Here is a 25,258-nt window from a genome sequence, read left to right on the forward strand (position 1 = left end):
TAGGTAAGGCAGGAGGAGTGGCAAAAGAGTTCTAAAGTTTAACTTAGTTTTTTAAAAAGTGGATGCTTAGCGCATAGTTTTATTGTATTTACAAGGACAGCTTTACTTGTATAAGAATGTTTTGTTCAGAAAAATCATACTAATATTTTTATTATGGTGAAAGGAGATTTTGTTTTCCCATAAGGAATCTATATTGAAACAAGAAAGTTTCTTGTTCCATAACTAAACATTTCATTTCTTTATTGAATTGAGGGGAAGAATTTGTAACATGAATTGATAATTTTCTGGGTACACAACCTGATGCTGTAGGGGTAGTTAGAAGACATCAATCTTCTAACATGTCTATTTCCAAAGAAAATTTATTAATAGAAGTTTAAGTATTTGTGAGTTATGAGTATATGTAGTACTATATTTTGAGTGTTGTCAGTTATTAGTAGCTAATATAGAAAACTTTGAAGTTTACTTTATATTTTAAAATACGAACATAAACCAAACCAAACACAAATGTCAATTCTGTCATGTCTCCTCATTATTTTCTGTATGCTTTCTGTACTTAAAAATGTTATAATTAGTAAATTTATATCATTTCTCTCTCTCTCTCTTAGTTGGCACTTGGCAATGTAATAAGTGCATTAGGAGACAAGAGCAAGAGGGCCACACATGTCCCCTACAGAGATTCCAAGCTGACAAGACTACTACAGGATTCCCTCGGGGGTAATAGGTATGCATAAGTGATTATCCACTACCCTGAGTTTTGATTATTCATTATTTTCTAAGTAAGCTTGTAAGATGATTTATAAGAACCACTTTTATTATAAGGATAATTAATCGGATGAGAAATTAATAATTATACTATTAAGTATCTAAAATGCATGAGTCATTTTGTATGTTGTTATTTCTGTAATTCTTACAACATTCCTTTAGGTAGGTGCTGTCATTCTATTACAGATAAGGAAATTGACATCCAGAGAGATTAGGTAATTTATTCAAGATCACTTAGCCTGTATGAAGTCCATAGCATGTGGTCTTTCTACCGTACCATTGTTTTTTTGCTTTTAATGCTTAGCACATAGCAGATGTATAATACAATTTTGTTAAAAAAATTCTATGCTGACTTCTAAGTAATTACAAACTAACTTAAATATTATTGACACTTTTTTTACAAGTCTCCTAAAAATTCAAACTATTTTTTTATTTGGAAAAACTTTTAAAAATGTCAATTAAATACAATATAGGGTGTTTGCTGGTTATTAACTTTGCCAATATCACTGATTTTCTTCCTTTCCAATATTATGCATCATTCTGATGTTTCATCAGCTAAACACATCCTTTTGTTAATGCATTCCCATCTAGAAACATCAAAATGTTGGATTTACAAGTGGAAATACTTCTGGTGTTTAAATACACTCATAGCACAATTCAACAAGTTACAAACAACCACAGAGAATCTATTTAACAGTGTTTTCAATGTTTTAACAAATTCTGTTTACTGAAAAGATCATTAGATTCTGTACAGTGATCTGGTAATTAAACTTGCAAACTTTCTCTTTGAACAATATTATTCAAATAATTTTGGATAGTGTCAAGTCTATTTAGGTTTGAAATCAGGTTGATTTAGAAATTAAGTTTTGTTTTATATAATTCAACAGTATGATTTTTATGTTTCTTCCTTTTATGTGATGTTGGCCTAGTCTTAAATACTCTTTCTTGCAGCATATCCCATGTATTGATACAATTTTTTGAATCCGTTGTTGCGTATTTCTCTGGTTCTATATTCTTAGTCTGATCTTCAATGTCAATCTGGTTCTTACTATAGCAACAGAAAATTTTGTTTTTTAAGCCAAATAATTTTTTTTCAAGTTTTCTAAATTGAAGCACTTTCCTATATTTATCTCTTAACTATGCAACAAAGCAGATAAGATAAATGTCTTCCCCTTACAAGTTTCAATACTTTTGAATACTTTTGAATTGCCCTGTAAGTGGTTTAAAATATTTTCTCGGTGGGTCTTAAATTCCACTTGAGTTTTAGACAGGCTACAGTTAAGTAGTCTCAGATGTTCCTCTCCCGGTTCCTTAATGGGTGGTAACCCCTCAGAGGTGATGACACCTTCTAATTCCATCCTTGTGTACCTCAATTCCTGTTTAAAATTTTAGGATTGAACTTCTAGTTTAAAAGCAGTGTACTTAGTATAATAAGTCTTGGAGAGTAAAATACCTTCATTTTGTGAAGTTTATGCAAATTAAGTTTAAAAGAAAAATTTGATGGAAGACATTTTTAAAAACAAGCCTCATATGCTTATGTGCATAATTTAGTGACTTTTTTTTTTCGTTTTTAAACCAAACTGGGTTTTATACATATATAATGTTTAATATAACATTATAACTAGTTTATGGTAAAAAAAATTCTGGAAAATACAGAAAAATATACAGTGTGAGTAAGAATTAATTGTATATCTGTACCTATAACTAACTACTGCTAACTTTGTTATGTATTTCCTTCCAGATGTATATCTTAATATATTAAGATATATAATATGTAACACAATATATTGAAATGATATAGTTTACTCTAAAACAAAGTTGTGGTTTTTTATGTGAACTTTAAAAATAGACAGTTTTAATGTTTTCTGTAATTTTTTCATAAATAGAATCATTCTTGAAATTTGTATTTTTTGGGTTTTCTTTAACTCGTGACCTTTTCTCTATATAGTCAACCTCAGCCAACTCTTCTCATTTCTGACTTTCACCATTCTTTTTAAGCCGTTGATCCTACTGCTCCTGAAAATATTTGTGAAGGGCAAGTCCCACCCTCCAGCTGGTGGTGGGTTAATATTGCTCATGACTGTGCTCAGTTTGCCACATTTCTGACTCACCCTGTGAGTTTGAAAACACTTGAACTAGTCTATACTCTATTTAAGAAGTTGTGTTCATTGACTACAGGAAGTTTAAATGTTGTAAAAGTTTCTAAAATGCTTACTGTCAATTTGTGTACTTACTGTGGACCAGTAATAAATAATTTGCAGACTGCTACTGCACTGGTACAACCACATTTATATTTGCTAGTTCTCTAGTCAGCATCCATAATCCTCACTCTACCTTGATTACCTTGTCTTCTTCATCAAAAGAGAGAGATAAAAAGGCATCAATTATCTTAACTTTCTGACCCCAATAAATATGATATACACATCACACACCGCAAAAATTTTTAATCACCAATTATGGTCCAAATATTGTGTTATATGTTTAGATGTACAAGAATAAAACTTGATGACACTGTTGTCTGGAAGTGTAGAGCCTAAGAGTTGGGGGTCTATAAAATTTCAATGTAATACTAATACTAATACTAGTACCACAATGAATAAAAAGGAGATATGCACAGAGTATGAGGAAGCAGAGAGAAAGGGTACAGCCAAACTGAGGGTTGGATTCTTAGACTAGATGAAACCTTGGTTGACTCTTGAATAATGTTAAGAGTGAGGGCAAGTAAGGATGAGCAAGAATTGGTAAAGGGAAGAAGGTATAGAATAGAACCTCTTTCAAAAGAGTCCCTATGAATGTTGTTTTGAGATTATTGGAGGAAGACAAGAGTGGAAGCTGGAGACTGTTTAGGAGGCTATAGAGTAGGATTGATAGGCATTGATTTCCTACCAGGACAGGTAAATTAGTTCCTTAACTGTAGTTCATATACATTTTTTAGTTCATGACTCCCCATTAGAATCTTCATGTCTGTTTCATTGACAGACATAATAGCTGGGGCATACTAAGCATTTCACTACTCTGTTCTTTGGTTGGGAAAGCAATATATCATGACCATAAAGTCATATTTCTAAGATAATGTTTCCCACATTTCCTGTATAATTTGGCTAGAAACTCTGAAACTTTGATCATTTAATCACAATGATGTTTTGTATTATAAACAATAAGGATATACTAAATACTGTTCTCATTTGGGTGTAGTTGGATTTTGTGTAAAATTCTTTGCTGACATCAAAAGTCAGAATGCAGGTGACTAAATAAATGGAAGAAAATTTTAAAATATTGAAATAAGTCAATAATGACAAAATGATTTTTGATTTTTAGTTTATCATATTTGTTAGATTAATTTTAGAATTAGTGTGTACAAATGCTTCAAAAATTGTTTTGTAAAGAGGTGAGAAATAAATGTGTGAACTTGTACTTTCTCAAGATATTATTGGTCAAAGAAGGATAATATAAATTTATTTTCACCAATTTAAATTAAGTAAACAAAATCTTTTTCTTTAAGATAGTCTTAAAGCATGGGGGATTTTAAATTTGCTTTTATCTTTAAGTTTTTAGTGTCATTCTTTTGGTATCTTGAAGAGAAGATGGCAGGAATTTAAATGGCAAGAATTTCATAATGATTTCAGTATTGTGTTTGCTTTTATCTCTAAATCTAATTATTGTTTGTAACTTTCAGCCAAACAATCATGATAGCATGTGTCAGCCCTTCAGACAGAGATTTTATGGAAACGTTAAATACCCTGAAATATGCCAATCGAGCTAGAAATATCAAGAACAAGGTGATGGTCAATCAGGACAGAGCTAGTCAGCAAATCAATGCACTCCGTAGTGAGATCACACGACTTCAGATGGAACTCATGGAGTACAAAACAGTAAGCTAATGGGTTTGACCTTGCATTTAGTGATATGTCTAAGGCTGGTGATTCTTTTTTGTGACAACTTGCACATTTTTGTCTCTGGAGTCTCATGTGGCCTTCTTTTGGAAGTAGGATTCTCTAGCCTTCCTTTTGAGTAGTCTTTAATGATGTTCCATCTACCCTAATGAACCACTTGTTTAAATGTCTTCCTACCCAGACAATTTCTTTAGTGACAAATGCACCATGAAGGGTTATAGTAGAGGGGAAAGGATCTCTTCTGCCTAGAGGCTGGTGAGATAAAAGGGCTCTTGGTAGTAGAATTGTGTAGTCCCAGAGTATCTTTAAACAAAACTCTTGTGTATTTAAGATTCCTCAATCAACAGGAAATATTCCTTTTCTAGGGTAAAAGAATAATTGACGAGGAGGGTGTAGAAAGCATCAATGACATGTTTCATGAGAATGCTATGCTACAGACTGAAAATAATAACCTGCGTGTAAGAATTAAAGCCATGCAAGAGACGGTTGATGTGTTGAGGACAAGAATCACACAGCTTGTTAGTGATCAAGCCAACCAAGTTCTTGCCAGAGCAGGTATGTGTGTAGGGTGGGATGAGTAAGAGATTAACTTCCGTAATGCAGGGAACATTCTTTGTATTCATTAATTACTTAGAATAGTCAAAGTAGAAATGCCAGTCTGTATATATGCAATATGTGATTTTATGTTAAATATCTAATTTCTTAAAAATAATAAATTCTTACATAAACAAAATGTGTCCTTTGTATCACATTGTGTTATGGTCTGCTTATATAATTACGGGTAGAAAATTTGCTATAAGAATTGTGTTTTAAAGAATTATCACTTGGTTTCCAAACTTTGTTTTTTCTCCTGTTTTGTTGAAGTCTTAATTTAAAGGAAATTTTATTTTTTTTAATTTTTATTATTATTATTTTTTTTGTCTTTTTTGTGACCGGCCGCACCGCGCTCAGCCAGTGAGCGCACCGGCCATCCCTATATAGGATCCGAACCGTGGCAGGAGCACTGCTGCGCTCCCAGCGCCACACTCTCCCGAGCACACCACGGGGTCGGCCCTAAAGGAAATTTTAAATTTTATGTTTTGTCTTGCAGGTGAAGGGAATGAAGAGATTAGTAATATGATTCACAGTTATATCAAAGAAATTGAGGATCTCAGGTATAGTTCATGTTCATATATGCGTGTGTTTGTTTTGGGTTTTGCAATGTTGTAATATTTTTACTTGTTGGGCTTATTGTTGAGCAGCTGTTCAAAGAGATATTTCAGCCCTTTGGTCGGGTTAACTTTAGAAGACTAGGTACGTGCCTTTCCCATAATGTCACATTCCAAACTACTTTCTTCACTTCTTGTCCCATGTTATCTTCCCATATTGTCCTCCTACTCTTACTGTTATACCCTTTTTTGGGAGCTTACCTAACCCAACATACAGGACAGGCATAATTGAGGTTATCTGTGGTGCCTTTCCTCCCTGTTCCTCTTCCCCCACCATTTGGGAATAGATCAATATTTACAAGTCATCTTCAATCTTTTCAATCTTCTCTTACTCCTGGTTCCTTTAACTTCTTCAGCTTTCCATATGTTTGAATCACTGTATCCCTACCAATTTGCCTGCCTTTCTCTGGTGTATCTGTTCACATTTCATGCAGCATGCTATAAATGTTCACTATATGCCAACACCATACCATGGGCTGGGGCAAGCATAACATAAAGAGGTCACAGTGTAGGTGGGACAACATACATAAATAGTCATATGTAGTAAGTGGAATGACAGAATTTAGTAAAAGGAATGCCCATGCTTGGTGTAGGAATGTGAGAGGAGACTATTGAATCCAGACTGGGAAAATAGGGATGGGAAAGAAAGTCATTTCTATGATATTTTCAGGTCCCATCGTTTTCCCTGATGGCTGAGCTATTTTCTCTTGAAGTAAAACTGCGATTACCTCCATGGGGAGCATCTAAGTAACTCAAATCTCATTCCTCCCACCTATTTGCAGAAAATAACCAAGTAGGAGATCATTTTTCTTTTTTTTTTTTTTTGTCTTTTTTGTGACCGGTAAGGGGATCTCAACCCTTGGCTTGGTGTCGTCCGCACCTCACTCAGCCAGTGAGCGCACTGGCCATCCCTATATAGGATCCGAACCCGGGGCGGAAGCGCCCCTGCACTCCCAAGTGCCGCACTCTCCTGAGTGCGCCATGGGGCCGGTCTTGGAGATTGTTTTTCACAGCTATCCTAATACCCATCTTGTATTTGTGTTCTCTTTTTCCTTCTCTTCCTCTGAGCTGTTCTAGAGGTTCTCAAACTGTGGCAAGTACTGTCTCCACTGTTCTGGCTCCACAACGTACACTGGATTGCTTAAGTGTTTCAAAAAACAAAAACAAATGAGAAAACATCTTGATGTGGCATAGATAAAATTACTCAAATAAATACAATTGTTATTCTGTATATATATATATATATATATATATGCCATATATGTTTATTCTGTATAAATATATATGTATGAGTATATATATATATATATATATTTATGCATATATATAAAATTTTTCATACTTTAGTGTTTTGGCAGAGGCCTTTAGGGTGTTGTGGCCTGGTTCTGCTCAGCAGCTTTCTACCTTTTGCAGTTTCTACCTTGCCTACTGCCAAAAAATTTGTTCTCTGACCAGTCTTTTCTCACTTTGTCAACCCCATTTTTACTATTCCTTGAGACACAACTGATATCTCTGTTTTTTTATTCCTGATGATCCTCTTCTTGTTTCTAGCTTGCTTTTCTTTATCTCTTTTCAATTGTTAAGGCTGATTGCATGTTCTGGTTCTTGTGCTCTGTTTCCTCTCCTCTACCCTTTTATTCTAAGGCTGTCCCTAGTCTTGATCTCACTATTAGACAAATGGCTTGTCTAGTGTCGTTATTTCCTAGAACTCTGCCTGAATCATTTCCACTCCTTCTATTGGTTAAAAGCAGCATCTAATACCTTCCTTCTTCAAAGTCTTGAGTCAAAAACATTCCTTAAGCCATTAGAGAACAGAGATGACTCATAAACCCTGAATTCAATCATGGATCAAATCTTTTCCTGGTGGAGGTTAATAGGTTGTTCCAGGTTCTCAACTTTTCTTTGATGGCTCTTTAATTATGTGTGTCACACCCCTGGGGAGTAGTCTTCTAGAATCCCAGGACTATAATTTACAATATAAAAATAATTTACATATAGAAAAGCATAAATTAACTTTGAATTCAAATTGGATTACCTGGATTGAAATTTAAGCTTCTATTTATTAATAAGGTATGTGACCTTAGGCAAGTTACCTAACATCTCTGAGCTTTAGCTTGTTTATCCGTAAGAACAAGATAATACCTGCTAGTCTTATAGTTATTATGGGGCTCAAATCAGAGAACAGGATGTATAAGTTCTTAAATTGAAAGGTACTGTAAAGGTCTAAAGTGTTGTTATTTAGGGCCGAGTTTTTGGTTGTCTACTAAATACTATTCTAATTCATATTTCTATTAAAACTTAGTCTCAGGAAGATATTTATTCACAGTTTTTTAAACTTAATGCAAATTTATATTGATATATTGCCTCTTGGTAATATTTCTATTTTGTTTTATCATATAATTATATTACTTTTTAATAAATTTACATGTCACATTATTTGTGAAATAATACAAATCACTTTAATTTTTTAATCCTTATATTTTTTCAGGGTGAAAATTTTTGTAGAAATTTTTTAAAATATAGGAAAGTATAAAAAAAGAAACTTAAAATCACCCATATTTCCTCCATTCCAAGAATTGATCTTAACATGTTGGCATACCTTTTCAATATTTTTTCAATGCATACTTCAACAAAATTGACTTCACAGTGTATAGGTTGCTTCACTATCTATTTTTTGAAATATGGTGATAGATTATGAGCATTTTTCAATGTTATTGAATAATATTCTAAAATGATTTTTGTGTGGCTCCATATAGTATTATCTTATGGTTGTAACTGATTTATTTAATCGTCTAATATTAGATAATTGTATTGTTTCCAACTTTTTGATAAGAATAATTATTATTTTAAATTTTTATTTAATATTTTAAATTATTTAATTATTTAATATTTTTATTATTATAAAAAACAATATCAGTGAGGTGAATATTAAGTTCAACATATCATCACTTACCATAACAACCCTAGACAAGAATCTCCATCTTACAGAGGGAACAATGGGGACTTTTAGAGACTGATGGCCCAAGATCCAGAAAGTGACAGCTGAGATGCAAGTCGTCAATCTGCTCCTTCCCAAGAAGTCTGTGCACTTCTACTCATGCCTCACTACTGAGTCTCCTATTAAAAGAAATGCAGGCAGCAGCAAGTGGGTTGATAGGTGGGTGGGTGAATGGGAAGAGAGAGAAAGAAAGAGAAAGAGAAAGCGAGAGCTGTTCTCTCTATAGCCCATACAAAAAGCAGCTTTTGCTAATGTGGCATGGGATTTATGGAAGGAGGCCCTAAAGGTTTTAGCCTTTATTAGCAACAGGATTGAAAAAGCATTGAATATGCCCCTACCAAATGTAAGCTTTTAAAATAAGGTAAAAAACTCAAGTTGCCATTTATTATTATATTATGAATTATATTATTATATAATAAAGGAACCAATTAAAATGCGGGTCCTTATTGTTGGCTGATTTATTATATTTGCATTCATTATTAGCATTCTTTGTTATGTACCCAGGCTTTAATCATGGGCTCTGACTTTTATAGTTAAGCTGAGATTTTTTTTTACCTGGGTTGTCTTATCGATTAAAAGAAAATGACAGCAGATTTTCAGAAATCAGATAGCAAGAATTCAGAATTTTCTTTAAAAACAATTTTAAAGTCATTTAATTAACTTAGTTCATATGTTGCTATTTAACCATGTAAAACACTGTAATTGTTGTTCTGCTCACATATGACACCAGATAAAACAATTTTATTAAAGAATGTATAGGACATTGACCTGCAACATATATTAACTGATGTATGCATACTCTCTATATAGCTGGTTTCAAGAGGATCATGAATAATTCTGGTGGACCATGAAAAATCACTGAGCTTACTCTGCTTTCCAGAGCTTAGTGGTTGCAAATAATGTATCATTTTCCTTTGAAACATTTGAACATATGGCAAAAGTGTTAAGACAGAGATAGGTAGTGGTTTCTTATAGCCCTGTCTCAATCTCTCTTGTGCCAAATTAACCTTGGAAATCTATTATGTAGAAGCAGGTAATTTTGTTCTTGATGGTTTAAAATCAAATGGAAGTAAAAGGACTAGCCTAGAGGACTCTCTGAATCACTTTTAGTCTCAAAAGTTCAGGCTTTTTAACGATCTCATCATTCTGTGTTTGCACATATTACTAACAGTGTGTACATTATTCTCTGGTCATTATTAGGACTGCTTGAGCAAACAAAAGAATGTTTTCAATTATCAAACTCAGGTTTCCTTGGAGATATCATCTTTTCCCACGCCATATTCAGGAGCCAGATGTCTTCAACCAGTTAGGGGCAAATCTGACAGTTTCTTGAAAAGTTGTGTAAATGCTATTATTGTGTGATGAATGATAAACTGAAAGGAAGGGGCCATGCTGCCTGTATATTTTAAGTTTGAACAGTGGGTTTACAAAGCAAGGACAATTGGTACCCACTGGCAGGAATTCAAGTAATCTAATTACCACTGGCATCTGAAGATACAGAATTCTTTTGAGTACTAAGAGTGTGATTTCAAACTTATAATTATTTAATCAGGGAATTTAAAAAAATGTCCTAAACATTAATGTTTGTGAGCACATTATTTTTTAAAAAACTGTATCTTGTAGCAATGTTGAAATACATTTTGGAAAACTTTTTAGCATGCAAAGCAACTAATTAAAAATGTTCCCTATTTATTCCCATAGCAGTCAAATTCATAGAGACAGAAAGTAGAATGGTAGTTGCCAGGGGCTGGGGTAGAAGGGATGAGGGGGAGTTAGTGTTTAATGGGTACAGTTTCTGTATAGGAAGATGAAAAAGTTTTGGAGATGGATGGGGTGATGGTTGCACAGCAATGTAAATGTGCTTAGTGCTGCAGAACTATTCACTTAGAAATGGTTAGAGTGGTAAATTTTATGTTATTTATTTTTTACCACAATAAAAATGTTCCCCACTTAAATCTGTTTTTATTCACTAGGGCAAAATTATTAGAAAGTGAAGCAGTGAATGAGAACCTTCGAAAAAACTTGACAAGAGCCACAGCAAGATCACCGTATTTCAGTGGATCGTCAGCTTTCTCTCCTACTATACTATCCTCAGACAAAGAAACCATTGAAATTATAGATCTAGCTAAGAAGGATTTAGAGAAGCTGAAAAGAAAAGAAAAGAAGAAGAAAAAAAGGTAGTATTATAAAATCACTGCTATATGAACCCCTATTTTTCTCTTCAGGGTATTATTTTAATTTGGAATTACAATGAGTATACGTAGTCTCATAAGCATATTAATAAATGAAATAAATCATTTAAGTAAGCTGGCAATTACAACAATACACTTTTTAATGGTTTATTTCTACTTACATGGAAGAAAAGTAAGTTTAATTATATCAGTATGGTATTGCATTTTATTTAGATGATGACAAGGTAAAATTACTATTAGAAATTATTTTGTTATTTCTTCAAATAGCTGCTTTTGCATTCCATTCATCTTGCTTTTTTGCAAAGCTTGCTATACCATTCCAACTCAGTGTTTTCACTTTTTCCCTCCATCTTCTAATGAAATTAAGTAGTCTCTTGGATATTCTAATTTCTGTCTAAATTAGTTTGACTAAAGGCTAAACTAATCCATCAGAATGTCATTTAATGTCATTTTGTATAATTATTTTCTGCAGGGCTTCTAATTTGATTATGTGAAAATTATTCATGCAATTTCAGGCTTTCTGAATCTTCCAACAAGGACTTACTCAGCTTGTCACCACAGTTCTAGGCTTTCTTTTTCCTTGCATCCTGATAATGACACTATCTCCCTCTGAAATCAACTGGGTGCAAGAGGAAGAAAATGATAATTTGACCACTTGTGATGTGTGAGTGGTTAAATACTCATAAATTCTTTATGTGTTTTCACATTAATTCTATGGTGCAGTCAAATTACTTCCTGAAAATATATTTTGAACATACCTGTCAAATTAACCATTTTTGGCTAGATATTCAAAAGGAGGTAAAGTCATCTTATTTGCCACATGGTTTGTTACACGGGGAGCACTTTGTAGAATTACTGTTGACTTTTAGTCTACCTGTGTGGCTTTGCTCAGTTTAGTTAGAAATTTATTAAGGCAACCAGGCATTTCTTTCTTGAGCAGACAGTTAATCAAACTTATTGGAAATCTAAATTCTTTAAATGAACTCTGCTTGTGTCCTTGAATTAAAAAAGAATGATTAAAATAGTTAAAACAAGGAGTTACACGTTAATGATTAGGAGGCATTGCAACTGAAATTGCCTTCTTGAGATATTAATGTCTTAATAGGTGTTTTTCATGGATAACTGATTATGGCAGAATTAAGAACTGTATAATGATTAGCTCTCCCCTTCTGGAGGGCAATTAAAACTGAAATAATGATCATAGGATTATCAAAACTAGTGTTACCCAACATACTGCTTGAATGAACATGCAACTTTTGCACATGACTTATCATTTACTTGTAAAATCCAATTCTGTAGTTGGTCAAGATGTCAAACGGTATGACTTGTTTTTAAAAGTCAAGATGGTTTGTGTTCATGAATAATAAGTATGTAAAAGCAAGAGTTATTTTTCAAGGTCATAAGCTGATTTCAGCTCTTTCCTTTTGAGGTAAATTTAGAGATATTGCCCTAATCACCTGTTGAGTATGAATAATGAAAAATAAATAGGGATCCCAATAGAAATTTAGGCTGTTTTTGACATTTTTATAGTGGTGATAGATGCTGCAAATTAACACCTTTGATTCAGTTTATTTTTGTGATAATGCATAATAATAAGCACTTTTGACAGATAAGCAGTACTAAAGGAAAAACACTTTTCCATTAAGACTTGTCCTTGTTGCTTTATTATGTAATTCCTATCTATTCTAAGGTGAACAAAGTTTAAATAAAACAGCAGTTATTTTAAAGTGAAAAATTGTGACTAATTCAGTGATTATGGTAGTTGTAATAATTATTATGATAAAAAGAGTAGTAGATTTTAATACTAATAAGAACTCACCAAAAAACTGGATTTAAACATAAAAATCCAACTGAGTAAAATAAGTTATCAAAAAGTGATATAATTGAAGTTAAAATATTTGTGAGAAAAAAAGAACAAGCTAGATAAGAAGTGAAAGACAACTTAAACAAGAAAAACAAATTAATACTTCCTAAAAGTTAATACTCCTATAGAGTGCTTTATAAAAAAAGTTTTATAAAGCATTTTCACACACATGATATAGTGTATCTTTGAAGTACTGGCACCTGTGTAATTTGTGAACCTAGAAAATTTTTCTTGTGTACTATAGACACAATATAACTGTAAAAGCATTTAGAGCCAGTTTTTGAATTTATATTACTACTTATAAAAATTTATAGAATTTAATGGAATTTGGCTTACACACTGTAATCAAATGTTGTTTTAGGCTAGAAAATGAAAACCAATACGATTTTACTCAATTTGATAAAGCATTTTGTTCATCACACTTAAATCCCAATGACTTTTAGCTGTATATAACGTAAATTCCTATTTTAAATATGTAGGTAAGCTCTCATTTTAGCCAAAGGATTTACTATAGGTTGAAACAAACAAACAGACAAAACAAACAATAAACCTAGAGTTCCAGAAGTGTTCAGAATCTCAGCAGCTGTAATAAAATTAGTGTTTAGTCTTCCCCAGGAGCTCCTTGGAGGTAATAGTTACTGTTCGGATGTATTGATTTTGGTTCAGTTGCATTACGTGCCTCATATTTATCTATTTTATTTATCAGAGGGGCATTGCAAAATATGGGTTTCTCCTCAACCTTACACATACAGTAGGTTCAATTAAAAATTAATCGTCTGGAACATGGTATTAATCTTTCTGTAGTAAGTGTTATAGATACACTGTGTCCAGATTTCCCAGCTCACTCACATGAGATGATTTTTGCCCATTTTAAAGTGTGATAAGAACAGTTCAGAAGGGGCCAGGAAAAGGCAAAAGAGAGGAAAATAAACTTTTTTTCCCCTCTAATGGGTGTAGGCCAATTCTTGTGGAAAAAAATGTGAATTTTTGCTTTAGCCATTCATTTCTTACTGACCTCTATGTGTCCACATGCTGCCTTGATCAGTTTTTCCCTTATTCTATCCAGTTCTCATGTAATTCTGCCCTACTCTGAGGTGTTCCCAATTTCAAAATTATCTACTTCTCTCGTCCTCTTAAATTCGAACTCGGGAGCAAAGCCATCTGACTAAAAGAATTCATACCAGTGGAAATGACTGATAATCAATAAGCTTCCTTTCTAGGGATGTTTGTAGCTTTGAAAGATGATACATTAATTCAAACAGCAAAATTTCAGACATCATAACCTAATGAAGAAAAAAAAAATCAGCAGAGTAGGAAAGATTTTTTTACTCTCTTTTGGCTGGGAGTTTCTGAAACCTGTCTGGGGCTTGACCTTTGGGTTTAGCTCTCCTAAGCTGTCCTGGCTCTCATAGATGCTCTCTTTCCTTTCCACTGAATTTACAAGTTCTTTAGAAGCCTCATGTTTTTAAATTTACTTTATTCTGTGGTGTTGATTTTTGGTTGTAGTGGCTACAGAGCCTCCAACAATGTAAGAGTTGGTAGGAAGAGTGGCAACTGGGTCATTTTTATGTCCAAAAGCTGCATTTGTGTTCAAGGAGCATGCCTCAAATCTTACTTTACATGAAAGTGTCACTCTCTTCTGCATCAAACTCTTTACAAGAACTATAAGCAATGGCTAATATGTAGGGTTTTAAGATTTGCTCCTCTACCTTTTTTGGCTTATTTCCCCCTGAGCTGTAAAATAACCCAAAGATATAGACAGTAAGAAAATAAGGGAGAATCAAGGATAATGGATATCCTATTAACCAGGTTATTATAGAAGAAGCATTGTAAGGGAGCTAAATGAAATAAAAACTGAACTCCTTTAAATTATGGAGAGGTGTCAGATTATTAGTTGTTTCTCTGCGCCTCCACTGTCTTTTTGAACTATTGATTGCAATGTGTTTTAAAGAGGCAATTGGGGAGGCATCTAAAGTTTATCTACTTATTAGCTCATTTCAGCCGTACATTTTAATATTGCTCTCTTGCATAAGGTAAACAAAAATTCTTTATATTGAAAATAGAAAATTTGGGCTCTTTACCAAGTAGTCATTATAGTTTATTATCAAAAGTATAAGCCTAGATTAGATGTAATTTTTTTTGTGTGCATATGCATAAAGAAAACTTACCATTAAATATCCAATATTTTTGGATATCTAGCTTTAAATGACGTGCAATATAAAAATCTTCACTCATACATCAGACTGCACTGTATTTGTATTTAGTGGTGTTGGGTTGAAACTCTAGAAACATAGATTTCTTAGACAGTAGCTTTACTTTCCCTTTTTAAATTACTATATTGGACCATGTGATCGCTGGTGAATATCACTCTGTAGACTTTTTTCTTGAAAGATTGCTAGTCTTGTAATAGCAGTGTATGAGTTGACTGAAGAACAATCACAGACCAACAACAAAAAAATTGCATGTGAGCATACATTATAAAATAAAAATGAGAATAACTGGCTTGATGAAATAATTCGTACATCAGACTCAATCTCTTCATTTTAAAATATTGATGACTCTTAAAATTATTTTTGGGATTGTGAGCAGAAGTGTGCAATATCAAGATTGCTGTAAGCTTAAGCAGAGCCTAGCACATCTATCTTTTTGTCTACATGACAAATGTTGGCATACAGTACATTCCATTTGGTAAAGATCTCAAGTTTGTGTACTTAATGTTCTTTAAATTATATTTAAAAGTGTTTAACTACATATTTATAGTTTTTCTTATACTTTTCTGATTAAAGAGCAATTTTACTAATGGAAAGTACTAAGTCCCCTCTCCTCCCCCCACCACTTTTTTTTGCCACCTTTGCCTTAGATATGCCCTTTTGGTATTTAGTTTATAATAATTAGCACAATAAAACCTTTAATCCCAACATTATGAGATTTTATTTTCAATTAATAAAATTGTAGGGTTTTTTTTTTTACTGATATCATAACAATCATATCATTTGCCTATAATACCATTTTGTGTATAATTTTGAAATAAGATTTATTTATTTCTTTAGATTTAGTGATGTTTGCATGTAGTAATTAAAACAGAAAATAAATTTTCAAAAGTAGTATCATAGTATGTAGTATTAGTGGTATTTTCATATTATGGTATAAAGGCATTACTTTATGAACTTCTTTTAATGATGCCATGGAAAGGTCTTCTGTAAATATTTAAAAAGAAGAGAATGTCATTGAAAGTTGGCTTTTTTGTTTTTGAATCAGAAAATTAATTCATTTCAGACTAAAAAAATGCAATGGCATCCAATCACTCCTACTACTTATCAACTTATATAAATTGAAACTATACATTTTACTGCTGAATAATTTAAACTGATAGTCTGTATACTCTTAGATATAATGCTGCTTGATTTTCACTTAACTTTTTATTCATACAAAATGTATTGCCTTTTTACTGTGTATTGTCCTTTGATGATATCTTTTAAAATTTATTTTAAAGTCTTCAAGCTCATGTGTCATTTTTACCTTCTTATCACTTTCGCTTTTTACTGTCTGGTTTGTCCTTCATTGGCTTGGCCTTCCAATACTGTGCCTCGTGATTTTGAAGGCTACAGAAACTTGAGGAAAGCAATCGAGAAGAAAGAAGGTTGGAATATTTCCCAGGTTTTTTTTTTTTAATAAAAAATGTCATTTAAATACTTGGTTGCCATTCACAAGGAAATGTGTTATAGAATTATAGATTGTTTCAGACTAGATAAGCTGGATGCTCCTAAAAGTAATGATGATTTTATAAAAACAAAAAAAACACCAAAACAAATTTTTTTTAAAAAGTACTTTTGAAGAGTAAAACCTTCACTGGTTACTTGAATTAAAATTCAGGCAATTTTATGTGATTTCAAAATAAACTACCATAATTGTGATGAATGACTTACCTTTTGTAGTCTAAAAATGACCCTCTAAACCCCACTATTTGATTTATAAAAAAATCAGTGAGTCTTTATCTTTCAGAAACGTGTGAGCAAGTGGGAATTGACATTTTGTTGTAGCACATACTAAATCATGGTGGGCCTCTCCTCTCTTATTTATTGGAAAACAATGTTAAAATGGCAACAAAGCAAAAGGAAACTGTGGCCTTACTACAGATAAGATTTATAAGACAGTATCAAGATTGAAATAGAAAAGCAATTTTTGCTTTGAAAATGTATTTGTAGTGGGTCTCAAAATCAGGATAGTTTCTTTTTTTCCATTTGAAACTTGAGCAAAATTTTGAAGCATATTTCTGAATTCTAGATAATATAAAGTTTCGTTTTACTGATTTGGAATTATAATTATTTAAACATGGGTCAAGTTATATTTTACTTCTTATCAGAAATTTCCTTGATAGATTTTTCTAAAGTCTTTATATTATATAGTCAAAATGATTAAGAAAATAAACTAATTTCAAAATAATATTTAACTATTTTAGAAGAACCACTTTAGAAATTCATCTCTTAAAATAGGAACTTGAAAACTTTTACTATGTAGTTAGTTAAATGAATATCTTACTTTAAGCATCTTAAAGCTTAAAAATTTTTGTTTTCTTCTGATTATTTTATAATTTACGTTCCATAATTATATTCCATATATTATATAGTATTCTAAAGTTTCTATACTTATATTCTATATCTATAACTTCTTTAAAGTATTCTATAATTAAAATATAATTCTAATTGTCTGTAGGTCACACTAGGACTCACCTAATTAATATATATTTAGGACAGTATGTTTTCAATGGAATTAAATTAAGGCATTACAATTGTGAAATTTCTTCTATTTTGAAAGGTCAAAATAAGATGAATCATCAAAGTTGTGTGTGGAAGCATTTTACCACCTTAAAATGTCCAAGTCTTTTAATTGTACTCAGTGAATAAAGTTTACATTCAACTTTGCGTGATCCCTAAAGGACAAACAGAAAAAGCAGAACAGTTTGATGTTCTAGGACAGTGCTTTTCAACCACAAATGTGCATACAAATCTCCTGAAGATTTTGGTAACATAAAGACTCTGATTCAGTAGGACTGAGGTGGAGCCTGAGATTCTGTGTATCTAACCAGTTCCTGATGGTGCAGATGCTTCTGGTCTGGGAACTGAACTTTTTTGTTGTTTTTGGTGGCTGGCTGGTAAGGGGATCCAAACAATTGCTCTTGGTGTTATAACACCATGCTCTAATGAACTGAGCTAGCCAGCCAGCAGGAACTGAACTTTGACTGCGAGATACTAGAATATTGGCCTGGGAGTCAGGAGACCTGGTTTTAATTCCCTCGAGTGGATTAACTTCCCCAGGCCACAGTTTCTTTTTGTTTGTCAAATGAAGGGGTTAATTGCTAATGTTCCTTCCAGCCCCTAAGATTCTGTTCTACGTAAAGTTCAAATTTAAATATCTTCCATTGCTGTTTAGGTAGTTATTTTAGATACCAATTTGCCTCAGTTTATCAAGAAAAACTTGAATATTTGTGGTACAAAAATTATAAGTACCAACTTATATTTTAAAAGCTTAACCCTTAAAAGTGGTTTATAAAGGTAAATTAATAATATAAAGTTATGACTGCTGATTTTTCTACATCAGAGTGGCATGAACAACTTATATGAGTTGAGTTAATATATACGTGAAAGATAATATTTGTTGTGTTGGACGCTGGTGACTTGGAGGAAGCAGGAGGGTGTGTTGTTGAGTCAAGTGTTTGAAATAAGCTGGTTGCTTGGCTGTAAACCTAAGTAAAAGGGAATTTGGGTTGAAACTTGAAGTTCAAATAATGAAAACTGTATGCTGCAACAGTCGCAGGTGAGAAAGGGAGACTGTGTAGGGGAGGTAATAGGGAGAACTGATGGGAGATGTCTTCCTAACACATTCTCCTTTCCTAGCCCTAAACCTTAGGGCTAAACCTAAAGTATAGCACTGTTTGACTATGTGGTGCTGGCTTTTTAATGTAGTGATTGGATGAGGGGGGATTTCTTTTCAGATTTTCAGCTTGAACTGCCTGATGGTGGAAAAATCAGCAGTCCCAGTATATTATTAGCAAAACAAGAGAGACATTCAATAGATCACATAAAATTATTTCTTGTTTGTCATAAAAGTTCTTTCTAGATGGTTCTTAGTTTTATTCAAGTTCACTTTTCTCTGCCAAAATGATTTGGAACCTTGTTACAATTTACTTGATTCCTCTCCAGTTAAGCCTGTTTTATTGGTACTCCTGCTAGTTTATCCTTCTCACTCCAGACATATGATTCCATGCATTTGTATGCATCTTTCAAATGGTACCCTTCTACTCACACATAACTAGTGCATGTAACACATAGGCATGATCAAACAGATAGGCATGATCAAACAGGGATAGATTAACTTAACAAATACTTGGTGTACATTTATTATGTGCCAGGCCCTGGGTACTGGTGATGTAATGCCTAGCCAAACAGACATGATCCCTGCCTTCGTGAAGCTTACAGTCTAGTGGGGAAGTCAGACATTAAATAAAAAGTCACATAAATAAATGTAAATTACAAACTCTGAGAAGTGCTTGCAAGGGAAAAGGATTTATATTCATATTGTTCTGGTACAAAAACATCTGTGAGGAGAGGAACCTAGAATTAAACATTAGAGTTAAGTAGTAACAACAGAGCCTAAATGAGATTAAATTTTTAGCCCAGAAGCTAAAAATAAATCCACATATTAAGGCAAATATTTAATATAGCAGAATATCTGAAAGAAATGATAGTTGTTATAAAGCTACTCGGACATAGGTTGAGCATCTGTATCTGGAAATCAGAAATACTCCAAAATCCTAAACTTCTTGAGTGCTAACATGATACCACAAGTGGAAAATTCCACACCTGATCTCATGTGATGGGTCATGTGTTTTCATGCACAAAATTATTAAAAATACTGTATAAAAGTGCTTTCAGGTTATTTATATAAACATGTCTATGAAACAAATGAATTTTGTGTTTAAACTTGGGTCCATCTCCAAGATATCTCATTATGTGTATACAAATATTCCAAAATCTGAAAAAATCCAAAATCTGACACACTTCTGGTCCCAAGCATTTCAGATAAGGGATACTCAACCTGTAAAGTTTTCAAGTTCTTTCTAGAGGAATTTTATTTGGAGAATATTGCCTTATTAGGATATTCTTTTTATTCTTAATCATTTAAAATTATCACTATAGCACAAAAGGAAATCTTTCACATATAGATTTATGTAAAGTTCACTTTCTTAATATTATTTAGCTTGATTAAATGCATGAGTCTAGTGTAACAGAAGTTACACTTTTGTTCATAGTTAACCATTGTTGCTAAACCCAAAAGGATCAGAATGATTTGGGTGTGCAAAAAGTGTTCTCATTGTAGTCCTCTGTCTTCTCCTCAGTGCAACCAGGGCTGAATTAGTTTAGCCTATAACCATTACCTGATACCAGTGTGTAGTTATGGCTGTAGGTAATAGATAAGTGAAGAGGAGGGCTTCCAATCATATGGTGAATCTTGTGGCAGACCCTGGAATTTCCTATTTAATCAAAGGGCAGCCTGAACTTAGACAGTTTTGGTATGTAAAGACCCATTCTCTGAAAACATAGTGGGAAACAGACTGCTGTAGGGATGGCCTAAGAGAAAAGAGCTTGTGATACACCTGGAAGGAGACCTGAATACTGTGGTGGATACAGACAGTGTAGACAAACTTATTGTGAGCAGACTTATTCTGGGTCTTTCAATCTACTCCTAAATTTATTAGGACATCAATAAAAATGCAGTTTTTATAACTTCATATTTGTAGGAGAAAAGTTTTATGTACTCGGATGAGAAAACAAAGATGTTTTATTTCCTTTGAATTTAAATTGTCTTACATTCTAGTTAATTGGCTGTTACTGTGACTAGTTCTTAGCTCTCTCATCAGATTTCATGTGTCAGGGTATAAACTATTCCTCAGTGTTTCTAGGAAACAAGCTTTTCTTCAGTGATATAAATCCTTACATTATTGGTCGAGTGGTGATTTCTATTATTTTCTGGAGCATCAAGGAGAGTATAGCTTTGCTTAGTCAAGTGACCAACTCTTTTTCTTTTTTTTTCACAAGTAATTGATGGCTTTAAAAATCTGTGAGAAAAAAGTGTACAATTTTTCTATTTTAACACCATACCCTTATGTTCTTTTTTTTTAGTGTGGCTGGTAAAGAGGATAATACAGACACTGACCAGGAGAAGAAAGAAGAAAAGGGTGTTTCAGAAAGAGAAAACAATGAATTAGAAGTGGTAAGTATGAGAAGGTGAATTGTAAATTTTAGTCCCTGGATTAGGTTATTGTTGGTTGCTGATAACTGTACTAACAAGTTTAGGAAGGGGAAATGGTTAATGATAACCATTAACCATTAAACCATCCAGTTTGAAATAGTTCCTCGAGGAGTTCTTTTTTAATAAATGTGAGCCCTAAAATATTGGCAACTCTCAATCTTGTGTATTGTGAAAGCATTGTGTGTGTGTGTGTGTGTGTGTGTGTGTTGGGGGGCATAGAATATTATAAGAGATGAAGTATTCTTTGTTTTAAGACATAATTATTATGTAATAACCTAAAATCTAAGAATGATTTTTGAATTGATAAAAAATGAAATTTTTGTGCTTCTGTACATTGTACTCCTGCAGTCTCTCTTAGTGAGGTAATCAGTTTGCTTTGCCAATATTGCGGTATTAATGATCACAAATCATATTTTAGGAAGAGAGTCAAGAAGTGAGTGATCATGAGGATGAGGAAGAGGAGGAGGAGGAGGAGGAAGAAGATGACATTGAAGGGGGTGAAAGTTCTGATGAATCAGATTCTGAATCAGATGAAAAAGGTACTTACTTTTTAGTACAAGGGCAAAAATTCGTTTGGGGAAGTTGTTTAAACCATGACAGAAAACTCTTAACATTCCCCGTTTCATTCTTTATAAAAGCAACTTTTATGACTACTAACCTATATATGCCCCCAAGGCTCATGTGCTAAGCAGTGAAGAGTTCCTTCCCTTATTGGATTTAGTCATTGTGTGATTTCTAGTCTTATTTAGCACGAACAGTATCTGTTGTCCCTGATCAGTGTGAACACATTTTATTTTGCTCATCTTTTTATTTTTTGGTTTATCTAGGAAATTTTCCTTATAGCTGCCAAGTGAATACCTGGATATAGAAGGTGGTTTTTTATCGTCTTGCTTGAAAGCTAGAATTATGATATTTTGGCCTATTCTCAGTATTTTTATTTTCTTGTTTTATAAATAGCCGATTATCAAGCAGATTTAGCAAACATTACATGTGAAATTGCAATTAAGCAAAAGCTGATTGATGAACTAGAAAACAGCCAGAAAAGACTGCAGACGCTGAAAAAACAATATGAAGAGAAGCTAATGATGCTGCAACATAAAATTCGGGACACTCAGCTTGAAAGAGACCAGGTGCTTCAAAACTTAGGTAAGAATTATATTTAATTCAAATGAAAGTTCAAACTAAATTCTCAAAATGTGTTTTTATCTTCCCTTCCTTTAGAAGAGAAAACATGTTAGAAGCCACATTAAATGTTTGTTTTTTGCAAGTCAAAATTTGTGCCTTAGATTTAAAAATTATACATGGCATATAAGAATATTCTGGCTACATTAAATATTAATTTGTCTCATTATGTTAAATATTGTTATTTATTTTTCATACTGATATCTATCTAGGCTGTATCATTATTTTATCCAAAGTTGTGGATAATTGTTTTAAAGTCTTGATTCATGCTGAGGACATTTTGTAATAATTTAAAAAATAGCTTCAATAATCATTAAGTAGGTTAAGAGTACATAATAAAAGAGAGAGTGATTGAAAGACAGCCTGGCCTCCTGAAGCTTGGTCGTTTAGGAGAGAGAGCTTCTCCAGGGTCATGAGCTGTAAATCTGTGAAATAAAAATCAGTATCTTGTAAAAACAAATACAAATTTCCTTTGGTCACTTAGGCTCGGTGGAATCTTACTCAGAAGAAAAGGCAAAAAAAGTTAGGTCTGAATATGAAAAGAAACTCCAAGCCATGAATAAGGAACTGCAGAGACTTCAGGCAGCTCAAAAAGAGCATGCAAGGTTGCTTAAAAATCAGTCTCAGTATGAAAAGCAATTGAAGAAATTGCAGCAGGATGTGATGGAAATGAAAAAAACAAAGGTATCGATTACGTTTTCCATTAAAGTTTGATGTTGAGGATGCTGTGTCACTTGGGACAAAAAAATTATAGTGGTTCTTTCCATATTCAATAAAAGGTAAACCAGTGTTACAAATGATGCATTTCCCTTTGGCAGTTAGATGTTTTTTCTGATAGTCATCCCTCATCAAATCCTTTCTTCGGAGTAGCTGAAAATCATGTGGTCCACAGGGCTTCTTGGACTTCGATGGGTATTTTTCCTCTTAAAACTCTTAGACAGGTTAACAAAAGTAAAAAAATATTTTAAACATGCAAGAAAAGCATAAATAATAACATAATAAACACTATATTCTCTATTTAGTTTAAGATATTAAACATTATAGGTACATATTAAGCCTCCTGTGTTTTTCTTTCTGATCATTTCCTTATTCCCCAAGAAGTAAAATCACCTTGACTTTGGTGTTTATCATTCCCACGCATAGAAGAGTACAAGTTTTTTCCCCCTGACCAAACAAAGTATATAAATCCTGATCTGTTATTTGCTTTTGTTGTTGTTATTTGCTTTTGTTGTTGGATTATTTATTCTTAACATATGGCATGAAAATCAATGTAGTTTCCTTAAAATAGCAAACCTGGAAAGGATTTAGGAAGTAGTTAGATTATGATGTTGTGTTGTTGCTGATAATAACAATAGCTAAAAATTATTAGGTGCTTACTATGTGCCAGGCATTTTTATAAACACTGTACAGGTGTTAGCTCATTTAATTCTCATACTAGTTCAATGCTATGGAAATATTATTTTTATTATATAGATTAGAAAATCAAAACCTAGAGAGGTTAAGTAATATGCTCAAGGTCACACAGCTATTGATAATAAATTAAGAAAATTTCATTCAAATTATAGAACAACTGAACATTGAATATGAAAAGCATAGAGCACTAAGTAATTTGATAGAAATGTATTAGAAATAGAAATGTCTAAATCCTACAGAAATAAGAACTGACTATTTAAAATGTGCAGCAAAACTCTACATGTTTTCACGTTAAGTATTGAGACTCCTAAGAACTTAACTTGATTTATTTAAAGAATGTTGTGATTGAGTAATTTCAGTAAATGTATATACTTAATTCTTAAGGTTCGCCTAATGAAGCAAATGAAAGAGGAACAAGAGAAAGCCAGATTGACAGAGTCTAGAAGAAACAGAGAGATTGCTCAATTGAAAAAGGATCAACGTAAAAGAGATGTGAGTTAACTTTAACCTTCTATTACGTGAGTGTCGTACATTGAACAAGAATGTTTAATAAGTGGAGGAAACATTTCTGATAACTATAACTATGAAATGTAGATTAAGGGCAATAAGTAAGCATTCATTTTATAAGATGACATTTATTATAGTATGTGAATTATAGTCATTCAGTATAAAAAGTTTATGAAAACACTAACACTGTAAATTTAGTTGATGCTTATTTCCTAGATGATGAGGTAGAAGTAAATGGCAAAGAGTGACTGGTTATCTCTAGGGAGACAAAGGAAGTAGTTGCAGTAGTATATAAGATAGCAATTTCAGGATGGTTCTGAAGATAGTTTCCTTACTCTAGAGATTCTTAAAAATCTGGAATAATAATGAATCCTCACTAGAACAGGCTTATCTAAGGACTATAAAAATTTTCACCTTCTTTGATTTAAGAGTTCTACTTCCACGAATTCAAACTAAGAAAATAATCTAGAATAAGAAAAATTTCTGTGTGTTAAAATCTTCACTTTAAGGTTATTTGTAATTGTGAAAAAATTAAAAATAACCAAGATACTTGACAGTAGGGGGAATGGTTAAATAAATTATGGTCCATTCCATTTAATGGGTTGTTATTAATCCATTAAAAATTAGGATTTAGAAACTATATAGTTATATGAAAAATGAATACAATTTAACATTAGGTGTAAAGTAAAGCAGCATTTGATATACATATGCTTGATTACCACAAGGGAAAAAAGTAAAGGATACATACCAAATGCTAACTGTATTGTGTTAGGGTTACCGATTATGATTGATTTCTTCTTCTTCTTCTTTCCACATTTTTGGCAATACAGTTATCTCTTTAAAATGAGAAATTATATTTACGATTTTTTTTTTTTTAAATAAGAGGTCATCAACTCCTTCCACTCCCACCCCATTATTAGTTAGGTTTC

General features: G+C 32.7%; 1 protein-coding gene across 7 annotated transcripts in view; it reads left to right on the forward strand.

Moving 5' to 3' along the window:
* The window catches only part of KIF21A (kinesin family member 21A), a 146,927-nt gene that overhangs the window by 76,398 nt on the left and 45,271 nt on the right, over positions 1-25,258 (forward strand). For 4 of the 7 annotated variants that reach the window (XM_063115509.1, XM_063115510.1, XM_063115513.1 and 1 more), the window contains exons 7-17: positions 606-721; positions 4,439-4,634; positions 5,021-5,210; positions 5,746-5,809; positions 10,835-11,038; positions 16,519-16,557; positions 21,098-21,188; positions 21,646-21,766; positions 22,185-22,373; positions 22,894-23,093; positions 24,207-24,314. In XM_063115509.1, coding sequence (XP_062971579.1) covers positions 606-721; positions 4,439-4,634; positions 5,021-5,210; positions 5,746-5,809; positions 10,835-11,038; positions 16,519-16,557; positions 21,098-21,188; positions 21,646-21,766; positions 22,185-22,373; positions 22,894-23,093; positions 24,207-24,314 — 1,518 coding nt within the window. The remainder of the gene's footprint in view (positions 1-605; positions 722-4,438; positions 4,635-5,020; positions 5,211-5,745; positions 5,810-10,834; positions 11,039-16,518; positions 16,558-21,097; positions 21,189-21,645; positions 21,767-22,184; positions 22,374-22,893; positions 23,094-24,206; positions 24,315-25,258) is intronic. The other 3 variants (XM_063115511.1, XM_063115512.1, XM_063115516.1) reach the window with 1 other exon arrangement.

This window comes from Cynocephalus volans, chromosome 12 (genome assembly GCF_027409185.1).
Source record: "Cynocephalus volans isolate mCynVol1 chromosome 12, mCynVol1.pri, whole genome shotgun sequence".
NCBI classification, from domain to species: domain Eukaryota; kingdom Metazoa; phylum Chordata; class Mammalia; order Dermoptera; family Cynocephalidae; genus Cynocephalus; species Cynocephalus volans.